We start from the raw sequence: 18143 nt of genomic DNA, 5'->3' as shown, positions 1-18143 counted from the left end.
ACAGTTCAAAGAGTGTGAGTGGAAATATTATTCTAGGTGCTGCTTGGGGGGCTAATGGTGAGTCAGGTACAAAATGGAGAGTAGGAGCAGAGTAAGGCCATGGACGGGATAGCACCAGGGGCCAGGGGAAGAGCAAGGGAAACTGTGAAATGCCCAGCACAGTGCCCCACCAATAACCAGGGACTAATAAGTGGTAGGTGAACTCTGAGTGAAATCCAAGGCTAGATGTCATGTTTCTAGTGAAAAGTTAGTTTTCCTTACTGAAAATGAGCTCCTTTATAGAATTTAGTCCTCAAAATAACTCCATGAGCTTAGTATTTTACAAAGGAGGAGCTAGACGATGAGTGGAAGGAGCTTACTTAATACCACATAGTAAGTGGAGGACAGCGCTCACACAGGCCAGCCCTCACTCCCTGTGCCCTTCTGGGCACCTGGAATGGGATTGGCCATTTCTGACACCTCTGAGCATGGAGGTAATCACAACAGGATATTGCCTTCTCTTGATAAACCCCAAATCTAGTAGTAGTCATTATATTGAAATAGACCAAAAAGCAACTAGAACAATGTTGTCCAATAACATTTTCCACCATGATGGGAATGTTTTATATCTGTTTGTCCCATAAACACCACATGTGACTGTTGAGCACTAACAATGTGGTTATTGTGACTGAGGAACTGAATTTTGTGTTGTTTAACTTTAATTAACGTAAATTTAAATAGCCACCTGTGGCTAGTGGCTACCATGTTGGAAAGTATAGAACTAGACGATTTGATTTGAAAGGAATGCTAAGGGCCATTTGCTTGGATTTCTTTCCCTCTGTCCCTGACATGTTCATCCAGCCTCTCAGTACAGATTTAAAAAAATTAAGTTTATTATTTTTGAGAGAGAGAGAGAGAGAGAGAGAGAGAGAGAGAGAGAATCCCAAGCAGGCTCCACACCATCAGCACAGAGCCTGATGTGGGGCCCAAACTCACTAACTGCGAGACCATGACCTGAGCCAAAACCAAGAGTCAGATGCTTAACCTACTGAGCCACCCACCCAGGAGCCCCATCATTACACATTTAAAAAAAATTTTTTTTTTAACATTTATTTATTTTTGAGACAGAGAGAGACAGAGCATGAGCTGTGGAGGGGCAGAGACAAAGGGAGACACAGAATCTGAAACAGGCTCCAAGCTCTGAGCTAGCTGTCAGCACAGAGCCCAATGCAGGGCTGGAACCCATGGACTGTGAGATCATGACCTGAGCTGAAGTCGAACGCTTAACTGACTGAGCCACCCAGGTGCCTCTCAGTACACATTTTTAAAGAAGCTCTTCTCCTAACTTGGGATCTGATGTTGTTTGGAAAAAAATCTCCCTAATCTAACAGTAGCACCTTCAGGTGTATGATCTGGGTTTTGGTATAATACGCCCATTCATTACTCCCTGGAGACATCTCTTGATATATTCTCTCTAGGCTCCTCTTGTGCCTGTGAACGTTTAGGTCTCCAAGAGTAGCCCCACCTGCATCTCAGTTCTCTGGGTGCTCAGTGCTGCACTGCCATCCACAGAATCCTGGAGACCGCACTGTGCTGGCCTGTGGGTGAGTTGAACCCCAGATGCTGAATGACTGTGAGGATGCCCTCCGCTTCGATCAGTGCTCTGCTCTCTGTATGAATTTCTTCTCTAAGGCCTGGGCAGCCCCACTGCCTCTGGGGCCAGCAGCCTGGTTGTCAGGCTCAGCCTGGTTGGTGTCTGATGCCTCATATGTCCCTCTGGGGCGTCTCTCTCTGCTCTTTCTTATTCTCAGCCCTTTGCTCATCCTTAGAAATGCTACCCAGAGAGTTAAATTGTTGGAGGTTAGCCTCCAGGGTAAACTGTCTCCTTCATCTTTGGGAAATTTGGGTATTTTTGGAAAACAATATTTTATATCATCTTCTCCACTACAGACCAAACCCTGTCCTCCATTTACTTATTTTCACCAGCTGGGTGGGCTGCTATCTTATCTGTACTGGTCCTTTCCCCAAACTGGTCTCTCCTTTCCCACATTTATCGAGTCACCTCTCCCAGATTTCAGTCTGGGTCACACAGTCGCTAAATAGATCTTGGTTGAATGAAAGGGTTGTTGAGAATGGCAGTTCTATTAAATCACTTAAGAAAAAATTTTATTATACACCTATGATCTAGATAATACAAAGGGACTACATATTTTGATAGTTGGGTGGATTCATCCCTAGTTGGAGCTAAGAAATACAACACTACATTCTATTCAGCCATTAATCTAATTAAATGAAATTAAATTGGCATGGTTTAATTTTAGTGAATTCATTTCTTACAAGTCCCTATTAAGTGAATAATTAACATTTCATTCTTATGTCTGGGGGTATTTTATAAAATATTGAACCAAGAGAAAGTGGAGGCTGTGGAATGTATGAAGACTATATCCGTTACTTTAAATGAATTTTGTCTGAGCTTAAACAAAGAGGCAAGTGCATGAAGTAAGGGCTTGCCAGAACACTGCATTGCCTGCAGTGAGATACATGTACATGAGGAGAAATCCAAAATGAGCTGAGAAGTGGGAGAATACAAACTACGTTGCCTTCCAAGTTCATAACTGAGGATGGCACCTTTTATCCTGATGTATGTCTGAAGTCTGATCACTCTGTATTGTTACCTATTATAAGAATTTAGTTTAAACTCTACTAACATTCCCTAAAAGCATATATTTATTGGACATACACAGCCATCGCTAAGGTGACATACATGAGTGTTCCTCGCTGTATATTATATGACTCACTTAATTCAGTTATACACTCACAGGTAATTAAGAAGCATTCTAAAGGTAGACCTTTAGGGAAACTTTTCTTTTCCTTAAGATCTAGAGTAGTAGTTTGACAAATAGTGAAACTAGTGAGCTTCTTAAAGGTTTAGTTAACAATCAGGGATATATGGAGCTCATGCACCGAGCAGAATTCTGGGTCACAATAGGCCCAAGAAATATCACCCTGGTCTCCCACAAGGACAAAATACAAAGTCACAAAGACTTATCGAGGAATTGCGTTTGGGGAGTCCTAGTTCATTTCTTCATCATTTTGGTGAAATTACATTAAACCAAGCAGAGGATATTAAATGGGCATTTCATACCACACTTATTTGGACATAACTTTACAGTGTTACTAACAACACCGTTAACTACATTCAGGCTGGGAGTCTCAAGGGGTCAGTGGTGTTGTTTCCTGTTGAAGCAAATGATTAATCAAAACAGCATCAGAGATGGTTGTTTCATAGATTGAGATACAATGTTCCAGTTACATGAGATAATATTTTGCCACTACAATTTAGCAATTTATATATCTGACTTTGATCTCACATGCCCCTTGCTTTCTAGCATGGCCGCTTTCCAAACTAGACTTATATTTATACCCAGTCTTAGAGACAGAGTCTGTTTTTTCATCATTAGTTGATCATTTTTTAAATTGTTATTAAAATAGATGCTCGTGAGGAAATAAACCTCCAGGAAAAGAACAAAGGGAACATTCATGAAGTAGAGGCAGACTGACATGCTGGAAAGTGAACAGATTTTGGAATCAGAGCAGGGCTTACATCTCCATTATGTCCCTTACTAGTAGTATAATCTTGAGCAAATTAATGATCCCCATTTTGTGTGTAATGCAGGTCTGAACAACTATCCCAGTAACTTTCAGAAATAAGGGCAATATGAAGTAAGCATAGGCTCATAGAACTCGCTCAATTAATTATGGTCCCTTTCCTCCTTTTCCTTCTTCATCTCATTTCCATCATTCATTATCACATGGAAACCCACTTGGCAGGTACCAAAGATGAAAAGATGCTTAGTTTGGTGCTGTGGAAAGGAATCAAGGACTCTGAGTGTTCTTCAAAATGTCAATTCCTCTCTCTGGGTCACAGATGAGGAAGAAAGTATGAAGGTGATAGACGAATTTATCCATCAAAGGTAAGAAGTGTTTTTAAAGTGTGGCTCAAGTTAGGAGCTCTGGGTGCCCCACAGTCAGCTGTTGTTTTCATGGATGGGGCACCAGGCTGCAGCCTGGGAGAGCTGTGGCTGCTAACTCAACTTACCAATCTTGGGATAGTTGCCTAACATCTTCTTTTTTTTTTTTTTTTTTCACTTTAATCAGGACAGTGGATAGACAGTGGAAACTTCCTAGTCTTGCTTCTGTTTTAAATGGTTGTATCAATTTTGCTGTCTATGTACAAGGGATCGCATGGTTCAAAAGCATAAAAAGCACTGGGCTAACTGGCTGTTGAAGTTCTTTCTGACACCTGCTTCTATTGGCTGTGGTGCTCATGGGAGTTTATAAGGAAGAAAGGCACAATGAGATGTACTCTCCAGAAACTCAAGCAGCAGACCAAATTAGACCCAGTGCCTGGAGTGGGAAAAGGAGGTGTGGGACAGGCAGCAGAATTTCTTCTTTTTTTTTTTTTAAGTTTTTAAAAAATGTTTTCTTTATTTCTGAGAGAGAGAGAGAGAGAGAGAGAGAGAGACAGCATGAGCAGGGGAGGGTCAGAGAGAGAGGGAGATACAGAATCTGAAACAGGCTTCAGGATCTGAGCTGGCTGTCAGAACAGAGTCCTACATGGGACTCGAACCCACGAACCGTGAGATCATGACCTGAGCTGAAGTCAGATGCTTAACCGTCTGAGCCACCCAGGCTCCCCATGGCAGCAGAATTTCTTGAGCACATAAATGAATGCCTCATGCTACATGATTGAGGAGCGCTAACATACGGGGTAAGAGGAACTGAGGAAGACTCCCTGCCGGCCCTTCTTCTGCACTGCTCTCCACAACTGAAGAGCTATGAGAGTGCCAGTTAATTTCTCCAGGTTTCAGTTTCCTCCATGTAAGCATGGTTTTGGGGTAGTCTCCCATTCCCAATTATATAATAAAATAGCAACTTAAAAAAGAAGAAAGAGATGAAGAAGAAGAAAGGAAGAAAGAAAGAGATGATGAAGAAGAAATGAACAGGAGGAAACACAGCTAAGCCCAATTCTCTGTGCTCAGTAGGTTGCAGGGGCTGGGCATGTGTGTGGAAGTAGGAAGCAGTATAATTAACCTCACATATCTGATTTCTGAGGGTCACTGCAGGAAGGACGTTATTAAGGTCTTGCCTGGCATGCATGCGGTCTTCCAGGGAGATCCATAATACCAACCTGGGAGACAGGATGGTATTTATGATGGACAGGGCACAGAGGACAGGGAGAAGGCAAGCAAGGTCAGTTTGGAGGAGAAATGAGGATGTAGTTTCCAATTTCCTAGCATGGAACAGCTACAGGAATTGGTTATCTTAGATTCACCAGTGGAATCTAATAAATAACAGTTGGCTTTGGGATTTTTTTTTAAAGCAGCATGAAAAGTCAAAATATGTATTTTTAAAGAAGCATGAAAGCTCATAGGAGACATTTTTGATTGATTGTTCAGTTCATGAGATCATCTGGCATTAAATAAAATGTTTCTTTTTCTGTGCAGTGATTGCATAAGCCAAATATGGGAGAGCGACCTACACGACAATTTTCGGCCTATGGATCTGATTTTTTATAAGTCTCACCACACACCCCTCACAGAGGGTTCTTGTTTTTGGTGGATTTGTTTCACCTCCTTTGTGAAAGCCTTCAAGAGAAGGCAGCAAGCAGGAAAATCAGCTATTTATAGGCGCTTTTTTTTTTCTTATGAAAAGTGTCTGCTCAGCGTGCCATGGAATACTTCCAAGAGGTAGGAGAACAGGAAACTATCTAAACTCAACTAGAAGGCTGGAGGAGTGTTATGGGGGAAAGATTTTTACATGGGAATCATTTTCAGAAAGCTTGGGTTTCATTTGCAAACAAATGACAGTTACTTTCACCGACACCCCCTGAGTTACCAAAGAGCCAGCTAAACTTGTACTAGTTGAGGAGAGAAGAAGAAGAAAAGACATGTATAAGCAGTTGGGATTTTTAAAGATACTTTAAAGGAGCACCTCTCTCTGTAACTATTTACTGCTGGAGGAGCCACAAGTCAGACCAGTGCATGTAGAACAATTTTGCTGGTAGGTGGCCTGCCAGAGTGGCGAGGATTAGTCTGAGACTTTGGGAATGAGCAAAGAAAACAGACGGAGAAGGGCCTGTTGTCATCTGCTAGCAGTGGAGGAGGAACTCCCACCTCTCAAAGTTGTTCTGCTGGAAATATTCCTCAGAAAGCCTGGATGAGTCATTAAGGGGGGCAAGTGGCTAGAGCCCCTAGTAGACAAGCTCCATAGCTGTTGCTGTGAACTAAACTTGTCCTTGACTTACCAAGGCTGTCTGGAACTAAGCAGTCTTGACAGACTTAAGGTATGAAAGCAAAAACAGATCTCCTGTTTTTGAACAAACTAAAGGTTCAGGAAGCCAGAGGAACTGCATTCTATTGGCACATACAAGCCACGGGAAAACCTGACCCACTGAGGCTGAGCTATCAAAAGGTCGACTCTTGGTGATCTTTTCATCTGCAGGCAAAAGCCTCACCTTTTCATTGATTCCAATGCTTCATTGGAACATGGGGGAAGAAGCCTTAAGTGTACCCTGGGATGAAGACTTACTGTCATCCCACACTGGGAGAGGGCTTTCCTTTCCCAGGAAATCAGATACGCTCATCCTAACCCTGGTTTAGTAAAAGTTAGGTGAGGCAAAAGAGAAGAGAGTGGTAGAGTACGGGAAACACATGAAGATGCCTTGAAGCATTTTGATGTCGTAAGAGTCCGTAAATGCAAAACATTTCACACTGTTTTTCGTTTACTTCCCAAATTAGAAATTACTTTTTTTCTAAGACCTGAACAAATGTAGCAGTCATATCAGTACGCCCATTTTACAGACACAGAAATGAAAGTACTGAGTGAAGGGAGACCAAGTCATGTTGGAAGTTAGCAGCCATAGTAAAACTAATGGAGCTCCTGAAGCCCACGTGTTCATCTGTTAGACTCTACTGCCCCCTTCAGTAAATAGGATGAAAATGTAGTCTGATAGTTTCCTAGAGTTGAGTTAAAATGTGGCTCTTAGATTGATCTCTGTGTGGGAATTACCCCAGAACTACAGAATCAAAATATCTTGAGTTGATGTCAGAAATCCTTATTTTATAGACACATTAAAGGTGATTTTTGTACACACAAAGTTAAGGAACGAATGCCCTAAATATCCAATGATAGAGCAAGTGGCTATACATATAGCCACAGCTATGTTAACAATATTTTTTAATGTTTATTTTTGAGAGAGGGATCCAGGGTGTGAGTATGGGCAGGGGGGTGGCAGGGAGAGAGGGAGACACACAGTCTGAAGGAGGCTCTAGGCTCTGGGCCATCAGCACAGAGACCATCGTGGGGCTCCAACTCACAAACTGTAAGATCATGACCTGAGCCGAATTAGGACGCTTAACTGACTGAGCCACCCAAGTGCCCCTATGTTAATGATTTTTACACTAGGAAAAGTAAGGTAGGAGGTGCGGGATGCTTGCTACCAAGATAGGGTAAGATACCAGAGAGAAATATGCTGGGCTCTGAGTCCCAGGGCTCTGATATAGTGCTTCAAGATTATATATCCAAACATGGGGCATGTCTGCTCCATTTGTCCTCTTTTGGTACATTGTTTACTCATAATGAAACCATTGAGATGAGGAGGGACTGATGGGGATTACAGAAGAAATATACCTATTTCTATTTTTTAGAAATTAAAAATACACTACTCTGCCATTTGTAACCACAGAATTACAAATTGCAGATGATTATTTAGTTAACAACACTTTTCATCACTTGTGAATCTTTTAAGCCACAAACATGCTTCAAATCTAACTTTGAGATCAGTTCTTTTTCCCCTTTGCCTCCTTGTGCCTTGACCTCACTGCCTTAAAAGGATGTAGCAGGATGGATAAGCTAGTTTTTGAAAAGAGCCTTAAAGGTTTTCACAGATGTGGGAGACATCATGGGAAAAAGAACAGGGCTGTCCCTAGGCAGTGAGTGTACAGGCCTGAGACCACTACCGACAAGATGACTGATCTTACATCGGTCAAGGTGTCTCCCTAATTTTATTTCTGCCATTTTTAGAAAGAATGAGTTTGGATAAATACTCTCAAAAAATTGTTTCATATGGTGATTATTAGATGAGAAATAGGTAGGTAGGAAGATGCTACGTCCACCTTTCAGGGAGAAGTTTTAAATGAGAAGGTATACCAGATGGCCTTCCAGTGAAGAGGTTTTAAAATGCGAAAACTGTTATTTTTCTGAAGAACAAAAACCAAAACCCGGCTGCTTCTTTACCTACCTTAAAGTTTTAGGGACCTGGAGGGTAAAATTAGGGAGGAGTTAGATAGTTCTGAAGGTCTGTATTAAACAGCAGCAGAAAAAAAAAAAAAAGCAAATGGAACAGAAGTCCATTTCCTTTCATTGTTGTGGGCTGTCTCTTTGATGAAAGGTGTTTATTCTCACCCCTAACTGGTTTCTACTAGTGGTCTGAGGTCATGTTCAATATAATCACTGTAAAGGCATAATAATGAGCTTTCTAGTGAGATCTTTGGAAAATCTGATTCCCCACTCTATCGTCATTCTTATATGGACATTGTGAAATTGTGTGTTTAAAAGGGATCTTATGTCATGAATCAGAGATCAGAGAAAGCATATGTATATATAAATGCAAATTTTGAAGTAGGGGTCCAGGGATGTTTATGCAGATGTAATGTGTAAATATGGACCTGTACACATGCATACTACAGACAGTAACTCTGGACTCCACATAATTCTGCTTCATAGACAGTTCTGTGATATCAGAAGACTGAATTTGTAGGAAATTTCTTAGTTCTGTGAGAACAACGATTAGAAACTTCAACTGAGAAAGAATAGTGACTTCATGTACATGAAAGAAAAGATCTACCTGTCTAGAAAACTCATTTTGCAAATGAAATTTTATCTTAGAAATGGAAACAAGGTAGGGTATATTGCTTAACATTAGCAAATGGGAAAAAAATCATTTCAGATTTTAAAGATAGTTTTATATATTCTTACACTTAAAAGACCAGAGAATCAGAATTTCCTTGGCCCTCAGTGTTCTCCAAGAAAAAAAAAATAGTTAAAAAAAATACCAGAAACAAGTAATTGGTCAAAAGCAACAGAAGGAGTGAGATGATATGCTTCTCGTTACACTATATTCCCTCCTTTACTTTTGTTAATGTATAACAGCAACAAATTCATTCTTTATAGGCTTATCTTTTAGTTAGAGAGAGGACTGGGTTGAGGGAGACTATATCATTCATTGAGAAAACTTTAAAGCACCCCCCACCCCATTGCAGTTTCAGTCTAAGCATTTATAAAAACATTTAAATATGCATTTACAAAAATAATGTAAATAAAAATGTTTCCTGTTCTGTAATATGTGTTCCAAATGGCAGTTACTAGGGACAGAACCTAATGATAGGGGATGAGCAAGATGATCTGGAGAAGCAGATAACTGAGGTCTGGATGGGAAGTTATACAGCCATGTTACTTTTATCCAATGGGAAAAGTTATGGGTTCAAAGTTTCAAATGAGTAATAAAAATCAGTAAGGTCATATAACTCTTCATGGATATCATTAATAGTAGCCTGGTTTTACCTGACAAGGCCAATTTTAACTTTTCTCTACAAGCTACCCCCTGGCAAATGACAAAAAAAAAAAAAATCTGACCCAGATGTTTATAGTTTGAACCATGTGAAGTTTCTGGTTTCAACTGTTTAGATCTCTAAAGATGGAATTTCTCCATGGTTCAGTGGGCACAGGAACCTACTAAGAGAGGTTGTTGCCTTTGAACTTAAAACAAAATGGTTAAAACCTAATCTAATCACCACATCAAAGCCAACTTGGTAATATTGCATAGGTTTCTTAGTAGTCCCTATAAAATCTCAAACAAAAGACCAACATGTTCTACCATTCACAAATCACTGTGCCTGTCGAGTTGTATAAAGCTATGATCTCAAGGGGACAAGAGATTATGGATGAAACTTTCTCTGCAGAATATGAATGATTACTTTGAGCTTTTGCCTTCAATTTGCTACCAAGCAACCTGTTTTCTAAGGAGCATAGAGAATGAGGGGATAAAGCCCACTGGCCACTAAGAGATCCAGGGGCTAGTTTTTCTCTTCTTTTGTGCTAACCAATGCTATGCCTTTCTTTATTAGATTGGACTCTGATCAGAAAACATGTGCCATGAAACCTTTGATTATGGCTAACTGAGCACCTTAGAATTGTGAAATTGCAAACCAAGAATCACAGAGTGTCTTTAACTCCTTTTGGGAAGGATTTCCTATTTCTTTTTTTGAGCTTCCGTCAGCTACCACTGACTCTTCTCTCACAGTGCTTTGCCAATTGTCTCCCCCACATCCCCACTATTATTTGGATATGGGCAATAGTGAGAATTAAACTCAGAGAGATCTGTTAGGCTTTTCTGCTTCTTGCACGCTTGTTTTTTTTTTTTTTTTTTTTTTTTTTTTTTTTAGTTTATTGTCAAGTTGGTTTCCATATAACACCCAGTGCTCATCCCCACAATGCACGCTTGATTCTATGGTCAAAGTTAGGAATCAGGCAGGAGCAACCTTGTTTTTCTATCAACAAAGAGGACATCTTTACTAAGATCAGTGAAAAATAGGGAGAAGACTATGCAAGGCAAACAGGAAATACATTCAAGAATCTTGACACTCCTTGCTGCATTATTAAGGCAATTTAAATTAAAAATCAAGAAAATTATCAATGTAGTTGATTTTTTTTAAAGGCAGCTAGCAAACATTACAGTAACCAAGTAACCAAAGTCACTAGCAGAATTGGTCGGCACTGTCACACACTTCACATAAAGTAGTCTTGATTGATTTAATAGAATTTAAATTGTTCTAAAACAAAAAGAAAGAAAACCTCAGCCAGGAAAGGAAACTCCCACTAGGCAAAGACTGAAATAATCCTGAACAAAATTTTGAAAAATAGTTGTACTTGCCCTGAAAAAATATCCTGGGTTCATGCTTGTTATGAATGATTCTTCAGTGATTTTTTTTTTGTGGAATCTAATTTAACCAACAGATAAAAAAGAAAGAAGGAAAGAAGGAAAGAAGGAAGGAAGGAAGGAAGAAAGGAAGGAAAGAAAAGGGGGGGGGAAGGAAAGAAAAACCCCTAGCCATCCAGAAATTTTAATTTTGCAAAGGGACAGTAAGCATCCAGGATCCTGGAAAACAACTGATCACATTTCAATCACTAGCCATACAATTTCCTTAACAGAACCTAGCACCTTAGATCAACTATGTCAATGAAAGATTTTACAAAGCCTCTGTGACATGGATTTGTTAGGTATCCAATATCTCAACCTGTTTTCTTACCTTCTCTACATATATTAGTTTATTAGCTCTTTCAGTCTTTCTAGCTACTATTGAGAGAAGAAATAAAATAACAAAAACTATCCTCCCCGGACCCTGGCAAAATCCCCACTCAAACCAACAGCACACTCTCAACAGACACAAAGTAATAAAAGAGTTGTACCCAAACCTGGTCAGCCCTTCCATTTCTTGAAACTTGCACACAAACTGAAGAAACCCACTCAGCCTTAAAAAGGTCGATCATTTCTCTCTTCTAAAATTTCATCTCTGAGAGTGGCTTTCTTCCTCGGTCTCTGTCTTGCTCTCTCTCTCTCTCTCTCTCTCTCTCACTCACTCTCTCTCCCTCTCCCTGTGTCTCTACTTCTACCGGGGAGAGAGCGTTTTGTTTCCCTTTTACTGTGTCTGCTGCTGGATGAATGCAAAATACATGATTGAAGGGATTTTTTTTTCAGGTTAACAGTTGGAAATCTAAAATCTTGCTCATCTGAATGGCTTTATATGCTAGTCACTCAACACATAACGTTCACATAAAGAGGCATATACAGAACTAAGAATCCTACCTTTTTTTACAGCAAAACAAAACAACAACAAAAACTCCTTTTATTCCTTTGAGCCCATTCCTAGTTTATTTACTGAACTATTAACACTTACCCGGAGATGTGCCATAAATGCTCTATTCCAGATGTATAAAAGCCAACCACATCTCAACTGAGAATTAAACAGTTTTAATGTCTTCAAATCCATGTCCCTGCTCCAAACCCTGATACAGTCACTGGCAGCGGTACAAGATTCTAAACAGGAGACATCTGATTCTTGACATTTAAAAATAACAATATTGGGGGGAAAATGGGAGTCTTTTTTTTTTTTTTTATTAACTACAAACAGCTTGTGAGTGAGGACATACCACAATTGACTGTATTCACTGGATCTTGCAATAATTTCAAGCTACAGTATTTTATTTCTAAATCAACGTCAGACAGAGGGCAAATACCTACAGACATCTCATTTTCTGTATAACCATGGTGATGGCCTAAGTTAAATTAATTCCAAGTGATAGTTTTCCAAGGAGAGAATCAGAACATTGCTAGTATTTCGATTCTATTATTGGTGAATGCTAATTTAACTTTTGTGCAGTCTTGAATCAAATGAGGGGCAGATCACTCATTCTGCTGCTTATCGAAGGTCACATTTCAGGTACAGGCATTCTCAACTGCATTCGCAACAAATATGAAGTCAAAGGAACATGTCCGTTTGCCACAGAATAATACAGGTAATAAAATAAAAGCATTTATTTCTATTTCTGGAACACATCTTAGACTTAGATCTGAGATCAGGTCTTAGCTCTTTTGCTTACTATCTATGTGCATTGCTGGGTAAGCAATTTAAGCTTTCATGCCTTAGTTTAGTCATCTGTAAAACTGGAGTAAATAGTAATACGTTATGAAGTTATTTCAGGTACTAAATGAGATACTGTGTGGTGTCTGGCACATAACAGGTATTTGATATATGCCACTTCCTTCCTCTTTTATATTTGGAAGGGGTAGGGATTGGACATGGTAAATAGAAAAATCCAGGCTTTGAAGCCAGACAAATCTGTTCTGACCCTCCACGTTGCTGCGTACTGTGTGTCGTTAGGTAAGTTACTTAACCTAATTTACTAAATCTCAGTTTCTGCAACTGTAAAATACCTCACAGAGTTGTACAGAGAAAATTAGGATAACACTGGGAAAATATGGGTGTTTGGTCCATTTATTAAATGAGAGTTTCCAGCCTTGTAACTCTTAAAAATTATTCTAATTAGTACTCTCCTTATGTAACTAAGGAGTTTAAAAATATGAACTCAGACCTCAGGCCTTCTAGACCAAATGCCTCATCTTATGGCGGAGGAAGGAGACCCAGAGAGCTGAGATGATGGTAATAAGTGATCACTAACTAGTTAGTGGCAAGCAGGGACTAGAGCATAGACCCCCTCTTTCGAAATTTAATGCTTTGTCCACTTAACTTTGCAAGGCTGAAGTCAGCCTACACATCTGTAAACCCAGTTTCAATATTAGTTGGTAATTAAGACAATGTAACTGGGGAAAAAAGCCCACTTTTCCTTATTTCCCCAAATTTGTTTCTAAGAATGAGCCTGCAAATGAAATGATTTCATGGGGGGGGCGCCTGGGTGGCTTAGTCGGTTAAGCGTCCGACTTTCGCTTGGGTCATGATCTCGCGGTTCGTGGGTTCGAGCCCCGCGTCGGGCCCTGAGCTGACTGCCAGCTCAGAGCCTGGAGCCTGTTTCAGAGTCTGTGTCTCCCTCTCTCTCTGACCCTCCCCTGCTCACACTGCCTCTCTCTCTCTCTCTCCTAGAAATAAAATAAAAATATTTAGAAAAAAATGATTTCATGGGAACAGGCAGGGCCTGGCTACACCTGTCTGAGAAAAGCTCAGGCAGGACCGCAGAGTCTCTGTCTCCTCTACAGCAAGGAGAGAGCTGGAGAGAATGTCCAGCTTCAGGAGTTTCCTTCTCCTCTCCCCCACTGTGAATGTCCAGCTCCTTCCCCTTCTTCACAGGAGCCCTTTAACTTCGGCACACTGTCTGGGAAGAACATGCCGTTCTACATCTAGTTTATCTGCCAGGCACACAACCTGCTCACACTGAATTTTTTTTTTTCCAGTCTGAAAGTTTCGTACAGAACAGGAGCTCAATAAATGTCAATATTTATTAAAGAAGGTGTGCTTTCGAGCTCAGTTTATATTTAAAGGGTTTAACTAGCTTGGTTCAACGTTAATTATTGCCCAACGTAGGATAGAAAATATTAATTTTTTCCAATCTTTCAATAACTTCAGAATTAAAAACTAAAGCCCTCTGGGTAACAAAGTGAGACTAGCTGTTGCTCTGGGGAGGGAGGGAAGGATATGGGATTGGGTAAGGTATATATGTGATCCATTGTAATTGATGTTTTATTTCTCTAGTTGGGTTATGTATAACTGGGTGTTTGTTTTCTTATTATTTTTCATTATACTTTCTGTAAGCTTCCAACGTTTCATTAAAAAACCAGCTTAAAATAAGGTAAATAACTTGAAAATAGAATTTCCAAATCTTTCTGATATGAGATCCAATAATACTATGATACTAAATCTCGTACTTCAATCTTCAAGCTCTCATTCTCATTTTATGGCAAAGCTTTTAATAACAGTATGTTTACTCTACAGGCTTTTTTTTTTCTCCTGTTCACTGTTTTCATGCCCTTGATTCCAGAGCTGCGCTGGGTGTACTGGAAAAAGCTATTTTGCATGGAATAGAGATAAGTCTAATTCTTGGGTCTTCAGCATATTGGCCATGAGGCTTTAAATCATTTGATATTTCTAAATCTGTTCCTGCTCTTGTAAAAACAGAGTATTATTATATCAAGCCCTCAGGATTATTTTGAAAATTAAATGGAATGACAAATGTGAAAATGTTTTGCTACAGTATCTGGTACATAGTAGATTTTCAGTCAATATCAGTTTCCTTCTTTCTTTCTTCCTTCCTCTTTTCACCACTCCTGAAGCCTTTTACTTCAAAAAGGTATCAAAAAGAAAGAAAAATGAATTTAAGGTAGGAAGAACGTAAGCAGTGAGGCAAGGATAATGAAAGCATTTTGTTAAGGCTCCGAAGGCTGGTCTGGAGCCATGTAGAGTACCCTTTCTTAATCTGCTATTTCTTATCTCATCTCACCACTACTGATTAAAGTCCAGGTTCTTAAAAACTTGTGTTTTTTCTTGCCACTCATTACAGAACTTTCATAGCTAAAACATCCTGTTCTAGGGCTCCTGTCTCATTACTCATCCTTTCTTCAGGACAGATGTTCTAATCAAAATACTTTCTTCTAGGTGGTGGGTAAGATTGTCGTGGTCATTTCTATAAATTAAGTGGCCTTGGATTCTATCCTACCTCTAAACTAACAGCGTCACAGTATAACCCATAAGCCTTTACCTTTCTTTGAGTCTAGTTTCCTGTATGCTAAATGAGGAGGTTGGATTAGATGTACTGTTTAGCTCTAAAATTCCATGAATAGTTCTTGATGACTTAACTCATCCAGCAGCCTTGTAGTAAATGAGGCAATACCTCATTTACTTTCAGTGGGAGAAACTGACCACGTGGCTGTGTGCTCTTTGTGAAAACACCCACATGTTGGTGGCTTCCGAACACTGGGATGTCCTTGCCCACGGACTGCCAGCCTGGCATACTTGCAGGGCTTGGTAAAGGCATTCTCAAGGGACCCAGGCTTGCAAGGAGGAATTCAGAGAGCAAAAAGTTGAATTCTCAGTGGAAGACTGACTCGCTTGCATTCCTTCTTAAGATGAGAGTGGGAAATGATTATGTCATGCCTTTATAGTCCAATAAAAACTTTTTTTTAAAAAAGATAGGTGTCGCAGGAGAGGAGAGAGGGAAAAAAAGACACCGTGAAGAGGTAAAAACAGGAGGGTCCTTCTTAGGGAGGGTTATATTTGGGGGAAAATGACAATACTAGAGAGAGGGCTGGGGGCGGGAGAGACAAAAAGACTCTATGTAGGTTCAGTGAATGGAAGGATGGTAAGGAAAGAAGAAAAGGAGTGGCTTGCTTGGGGCTGTTCATGTGTGGGATTTACACGCTGACACTAATCGCATTTTATTGTGTAGATGCTTTCCCCCGCTTTTCTTTTTCTTCTCTGCTGTCCCGGGTCTCTGCAGCTGCGTTGGTCAGGTCCCCAAACTGGCTCCATCTCCACCTGCTCAGCACCCAGGGCATTATTACCCCAGTTCCCTGTGCTCTGGGGGTGTGGGGGGTGTGGGGGTGGAGAGGTGAGGATGGAGGGAGGAGGTGGGAGTGTGGTTAGCGTTGGCAGTGTGCTAACACTTTTGTTGGTGAAGATAGAGATCAAGATTCCCAAACAAATAGCTTAAGGCAGAATTTTACGATAAAAATAATAATAAAATAAAAGCCTCTGGATAGATCCTATTAAACTCTTTCCAGAATTCAAAAGATCATTGTTGACTTTTGTAAAAAAAAAAAAAGGTGGATTTATTTTAAAAGTCTGTGTAGAGTCCCCTTTTCTCTGCTCCCTATCCCGTGTTCTCGGAGACAAAAAAGGAACACTAATCATTAATAACTCCACGCCTTTATGTGGGCGTGCTTTTTTCAAAGCAGTTTTAAATCTCAAGATAACCGGAGGAAGCCGGTGGCAGTTTTGTTTCCTGAGAGGAGCAGTTGGCCAGAGAAATGCTAAACAATTTGCTCAGGTTCATGCAGACCAGACTAGGACCCCGGAGAAGACAGCACACAATGAGCAGGCACAATTTCTAAGCATCCATCCCTCGACATGAATGGTACCTGAAGATACTGGCAGGAGCGTTCTTGCTGACACGCCTCGGACTTCACCATGGCCTGGTCCATGTTAACCGACGCTTTCTGGTACACCTCCCTGGCCCGGCTCACGGTCAGGGTGGAGGACCAGGCGCTCTTCTTCAGGAGCGGCGCGTCCAGGTTGACGGGCAGGTTGGCGCAGGTGGTGCACTTGACGTCATTGTTACTCCGGGAGGCCTTGACCGCCTGCTCGCTGATGGTGTTGTAGGCCTCCATGAAGTACTGCGAGGCCGAGCGGTCTGGGCACCTGCCCATGGTCATCACTCCCGAGGGGGCGTGGTAGATGCACACGTCGCCGTCCAGGGTGTCGTCGGAGCTCCACCAGCCCGGGGACGCGTTGGCGCGGGCCTTGGGGTCGGCGCGCCGCTCCTTGCTCTTGCTGCGCTTGCCGTACCTCACCGTCTGCGTCTCGTCGGGGCTGGCCTTGCCCCCGTTGACGCTGCCCTTGGACGGCCCCTCCAGGGAGTGCGACTTGGTGAAGAGCTTCTGGACCGAGTGGACCAGGTGGCGGATGCGGCCGGGGCTGTCGCTGCGGTGCTCCACGGCCGTGCGCTTGTACTGCAGCGTGTGGTAGCCATCTCGGCCGAGCGGCAGCTGCCTCTCAAACTGGTCCAGGAGGTTGGCAGGGATGCGGTTGGCCTTGGCGGCCAGGGTGCGGGGCACCAGGGCACACTCATCCTTCAGCTCCTGCTGCGACGTGTAGTGCCTGCGCGGGAAGGTGCTGCTGGCCAGCGGGTCGCTGAAGGGGCCCACGCACTCGGCCTGGAAGGAGTTCCGCTGCGTGTAGTAGGGGTGGTCGGCCGGGTGGTGCTCCACCGGGCTCAGCAGGTAGGGCTTGCGGTCCGAGTGGTGCGGCAGCGAGTCGCAGGCCGAGTCACAGGTGACCCCGTGGTGGTGGCTGCGGCTGCCCGATAACCCTTTCATTGCTGATGGGCTGCAACCTCGGGGGTCATGGACACCCGGTGGTTAGGTTCCACACCCCGCCTTCCGCAAAGACCTGGGGGCGAGGAAGAACAGGAGAGGGAGAGGGGTTAACCCTGGTCTCGGTAAAGACGTGTTGCTCTTCTGAGTGCCGGCTACTGTGTGTGCTGGCAGAACTCATCACTGTCCTTGAAAGCCCCGTTAATGCCTTGTTGGACAAGCTCTAGCACCTGTGTAGGACAGGGAGCACCCACTTCCGTCAGGTACCCGGAGGGGGTAGGGGTGAGAGCTAGTAAACCCGGGAAAGAAAACTATTGAAAATGCTAAATGGTTTTAAAATCATTTGAAAGCAACCCCCCTCCCTCCAGGATCCCAATAGCTGGAGGTGTCTTTCCTTTGCTTCTCTGGGTTTCGTCTTAACTGTCTGTTAATCATGAAGCGTGAACACCGGAAGGGCCCAGTTTCTCTGGGAAGCCTTTGCCGACGCCCCTTGCAGAGAGAATTA

General features: G+C 42.0%; 1 protein-coding gene across 4 annotated transcripts in view; it reads right to left on the bottom strand.

Moving 5' to 3' along the window:
• Positions 1-17641, bottom strand: part of DLGAP1 (DLG associated protein 1) — a 331657-nt gene extending 314016 nt beyond the window's left edge. For 2 of the 4 annotated variants that reach the window (XM_039243192.1, XM_039243193.1), the window contains exon 1: positions 16685-17641. In XM_039243192.1, coding sequence (XP_039099123.1) covers positions 16685-17641 — 957 coding nt within the window. Of the gene's footprint in view, positions 1-11514; positions 11602-16684 lie in introns of those variants that run through there. The other 2 variants (XM_039243194.1, XM_039243195.1) reach the window with 1 other exon arrangement.
• Between the last annotated feature and the right edge of the window lie 502 nt (positions 17642-18143).

This window comes from Hyaena hyaena, unplaced genomic scaffold, assembly GCF_003009895.1.
Source record: "Hyaena hyaena isolate Hyena2069 unplaced genomic scaffold, ASM300989v1 scaffold_222, whole genome shotgun sequence".
In the NCBI taxonomy this organism is placed as follows: domain Eukaryota; kingdom Metazoa; phylum Chordata; class Mammalia; order Carnivora; family Hyaenidae; genus Hyaena; species Hyaena hyaena.
The sequence above is the reverse complement of the archived record's forward strand: the minus strand, read 5'-3'. Positions and strand labels throughout refer to the sequence as shown.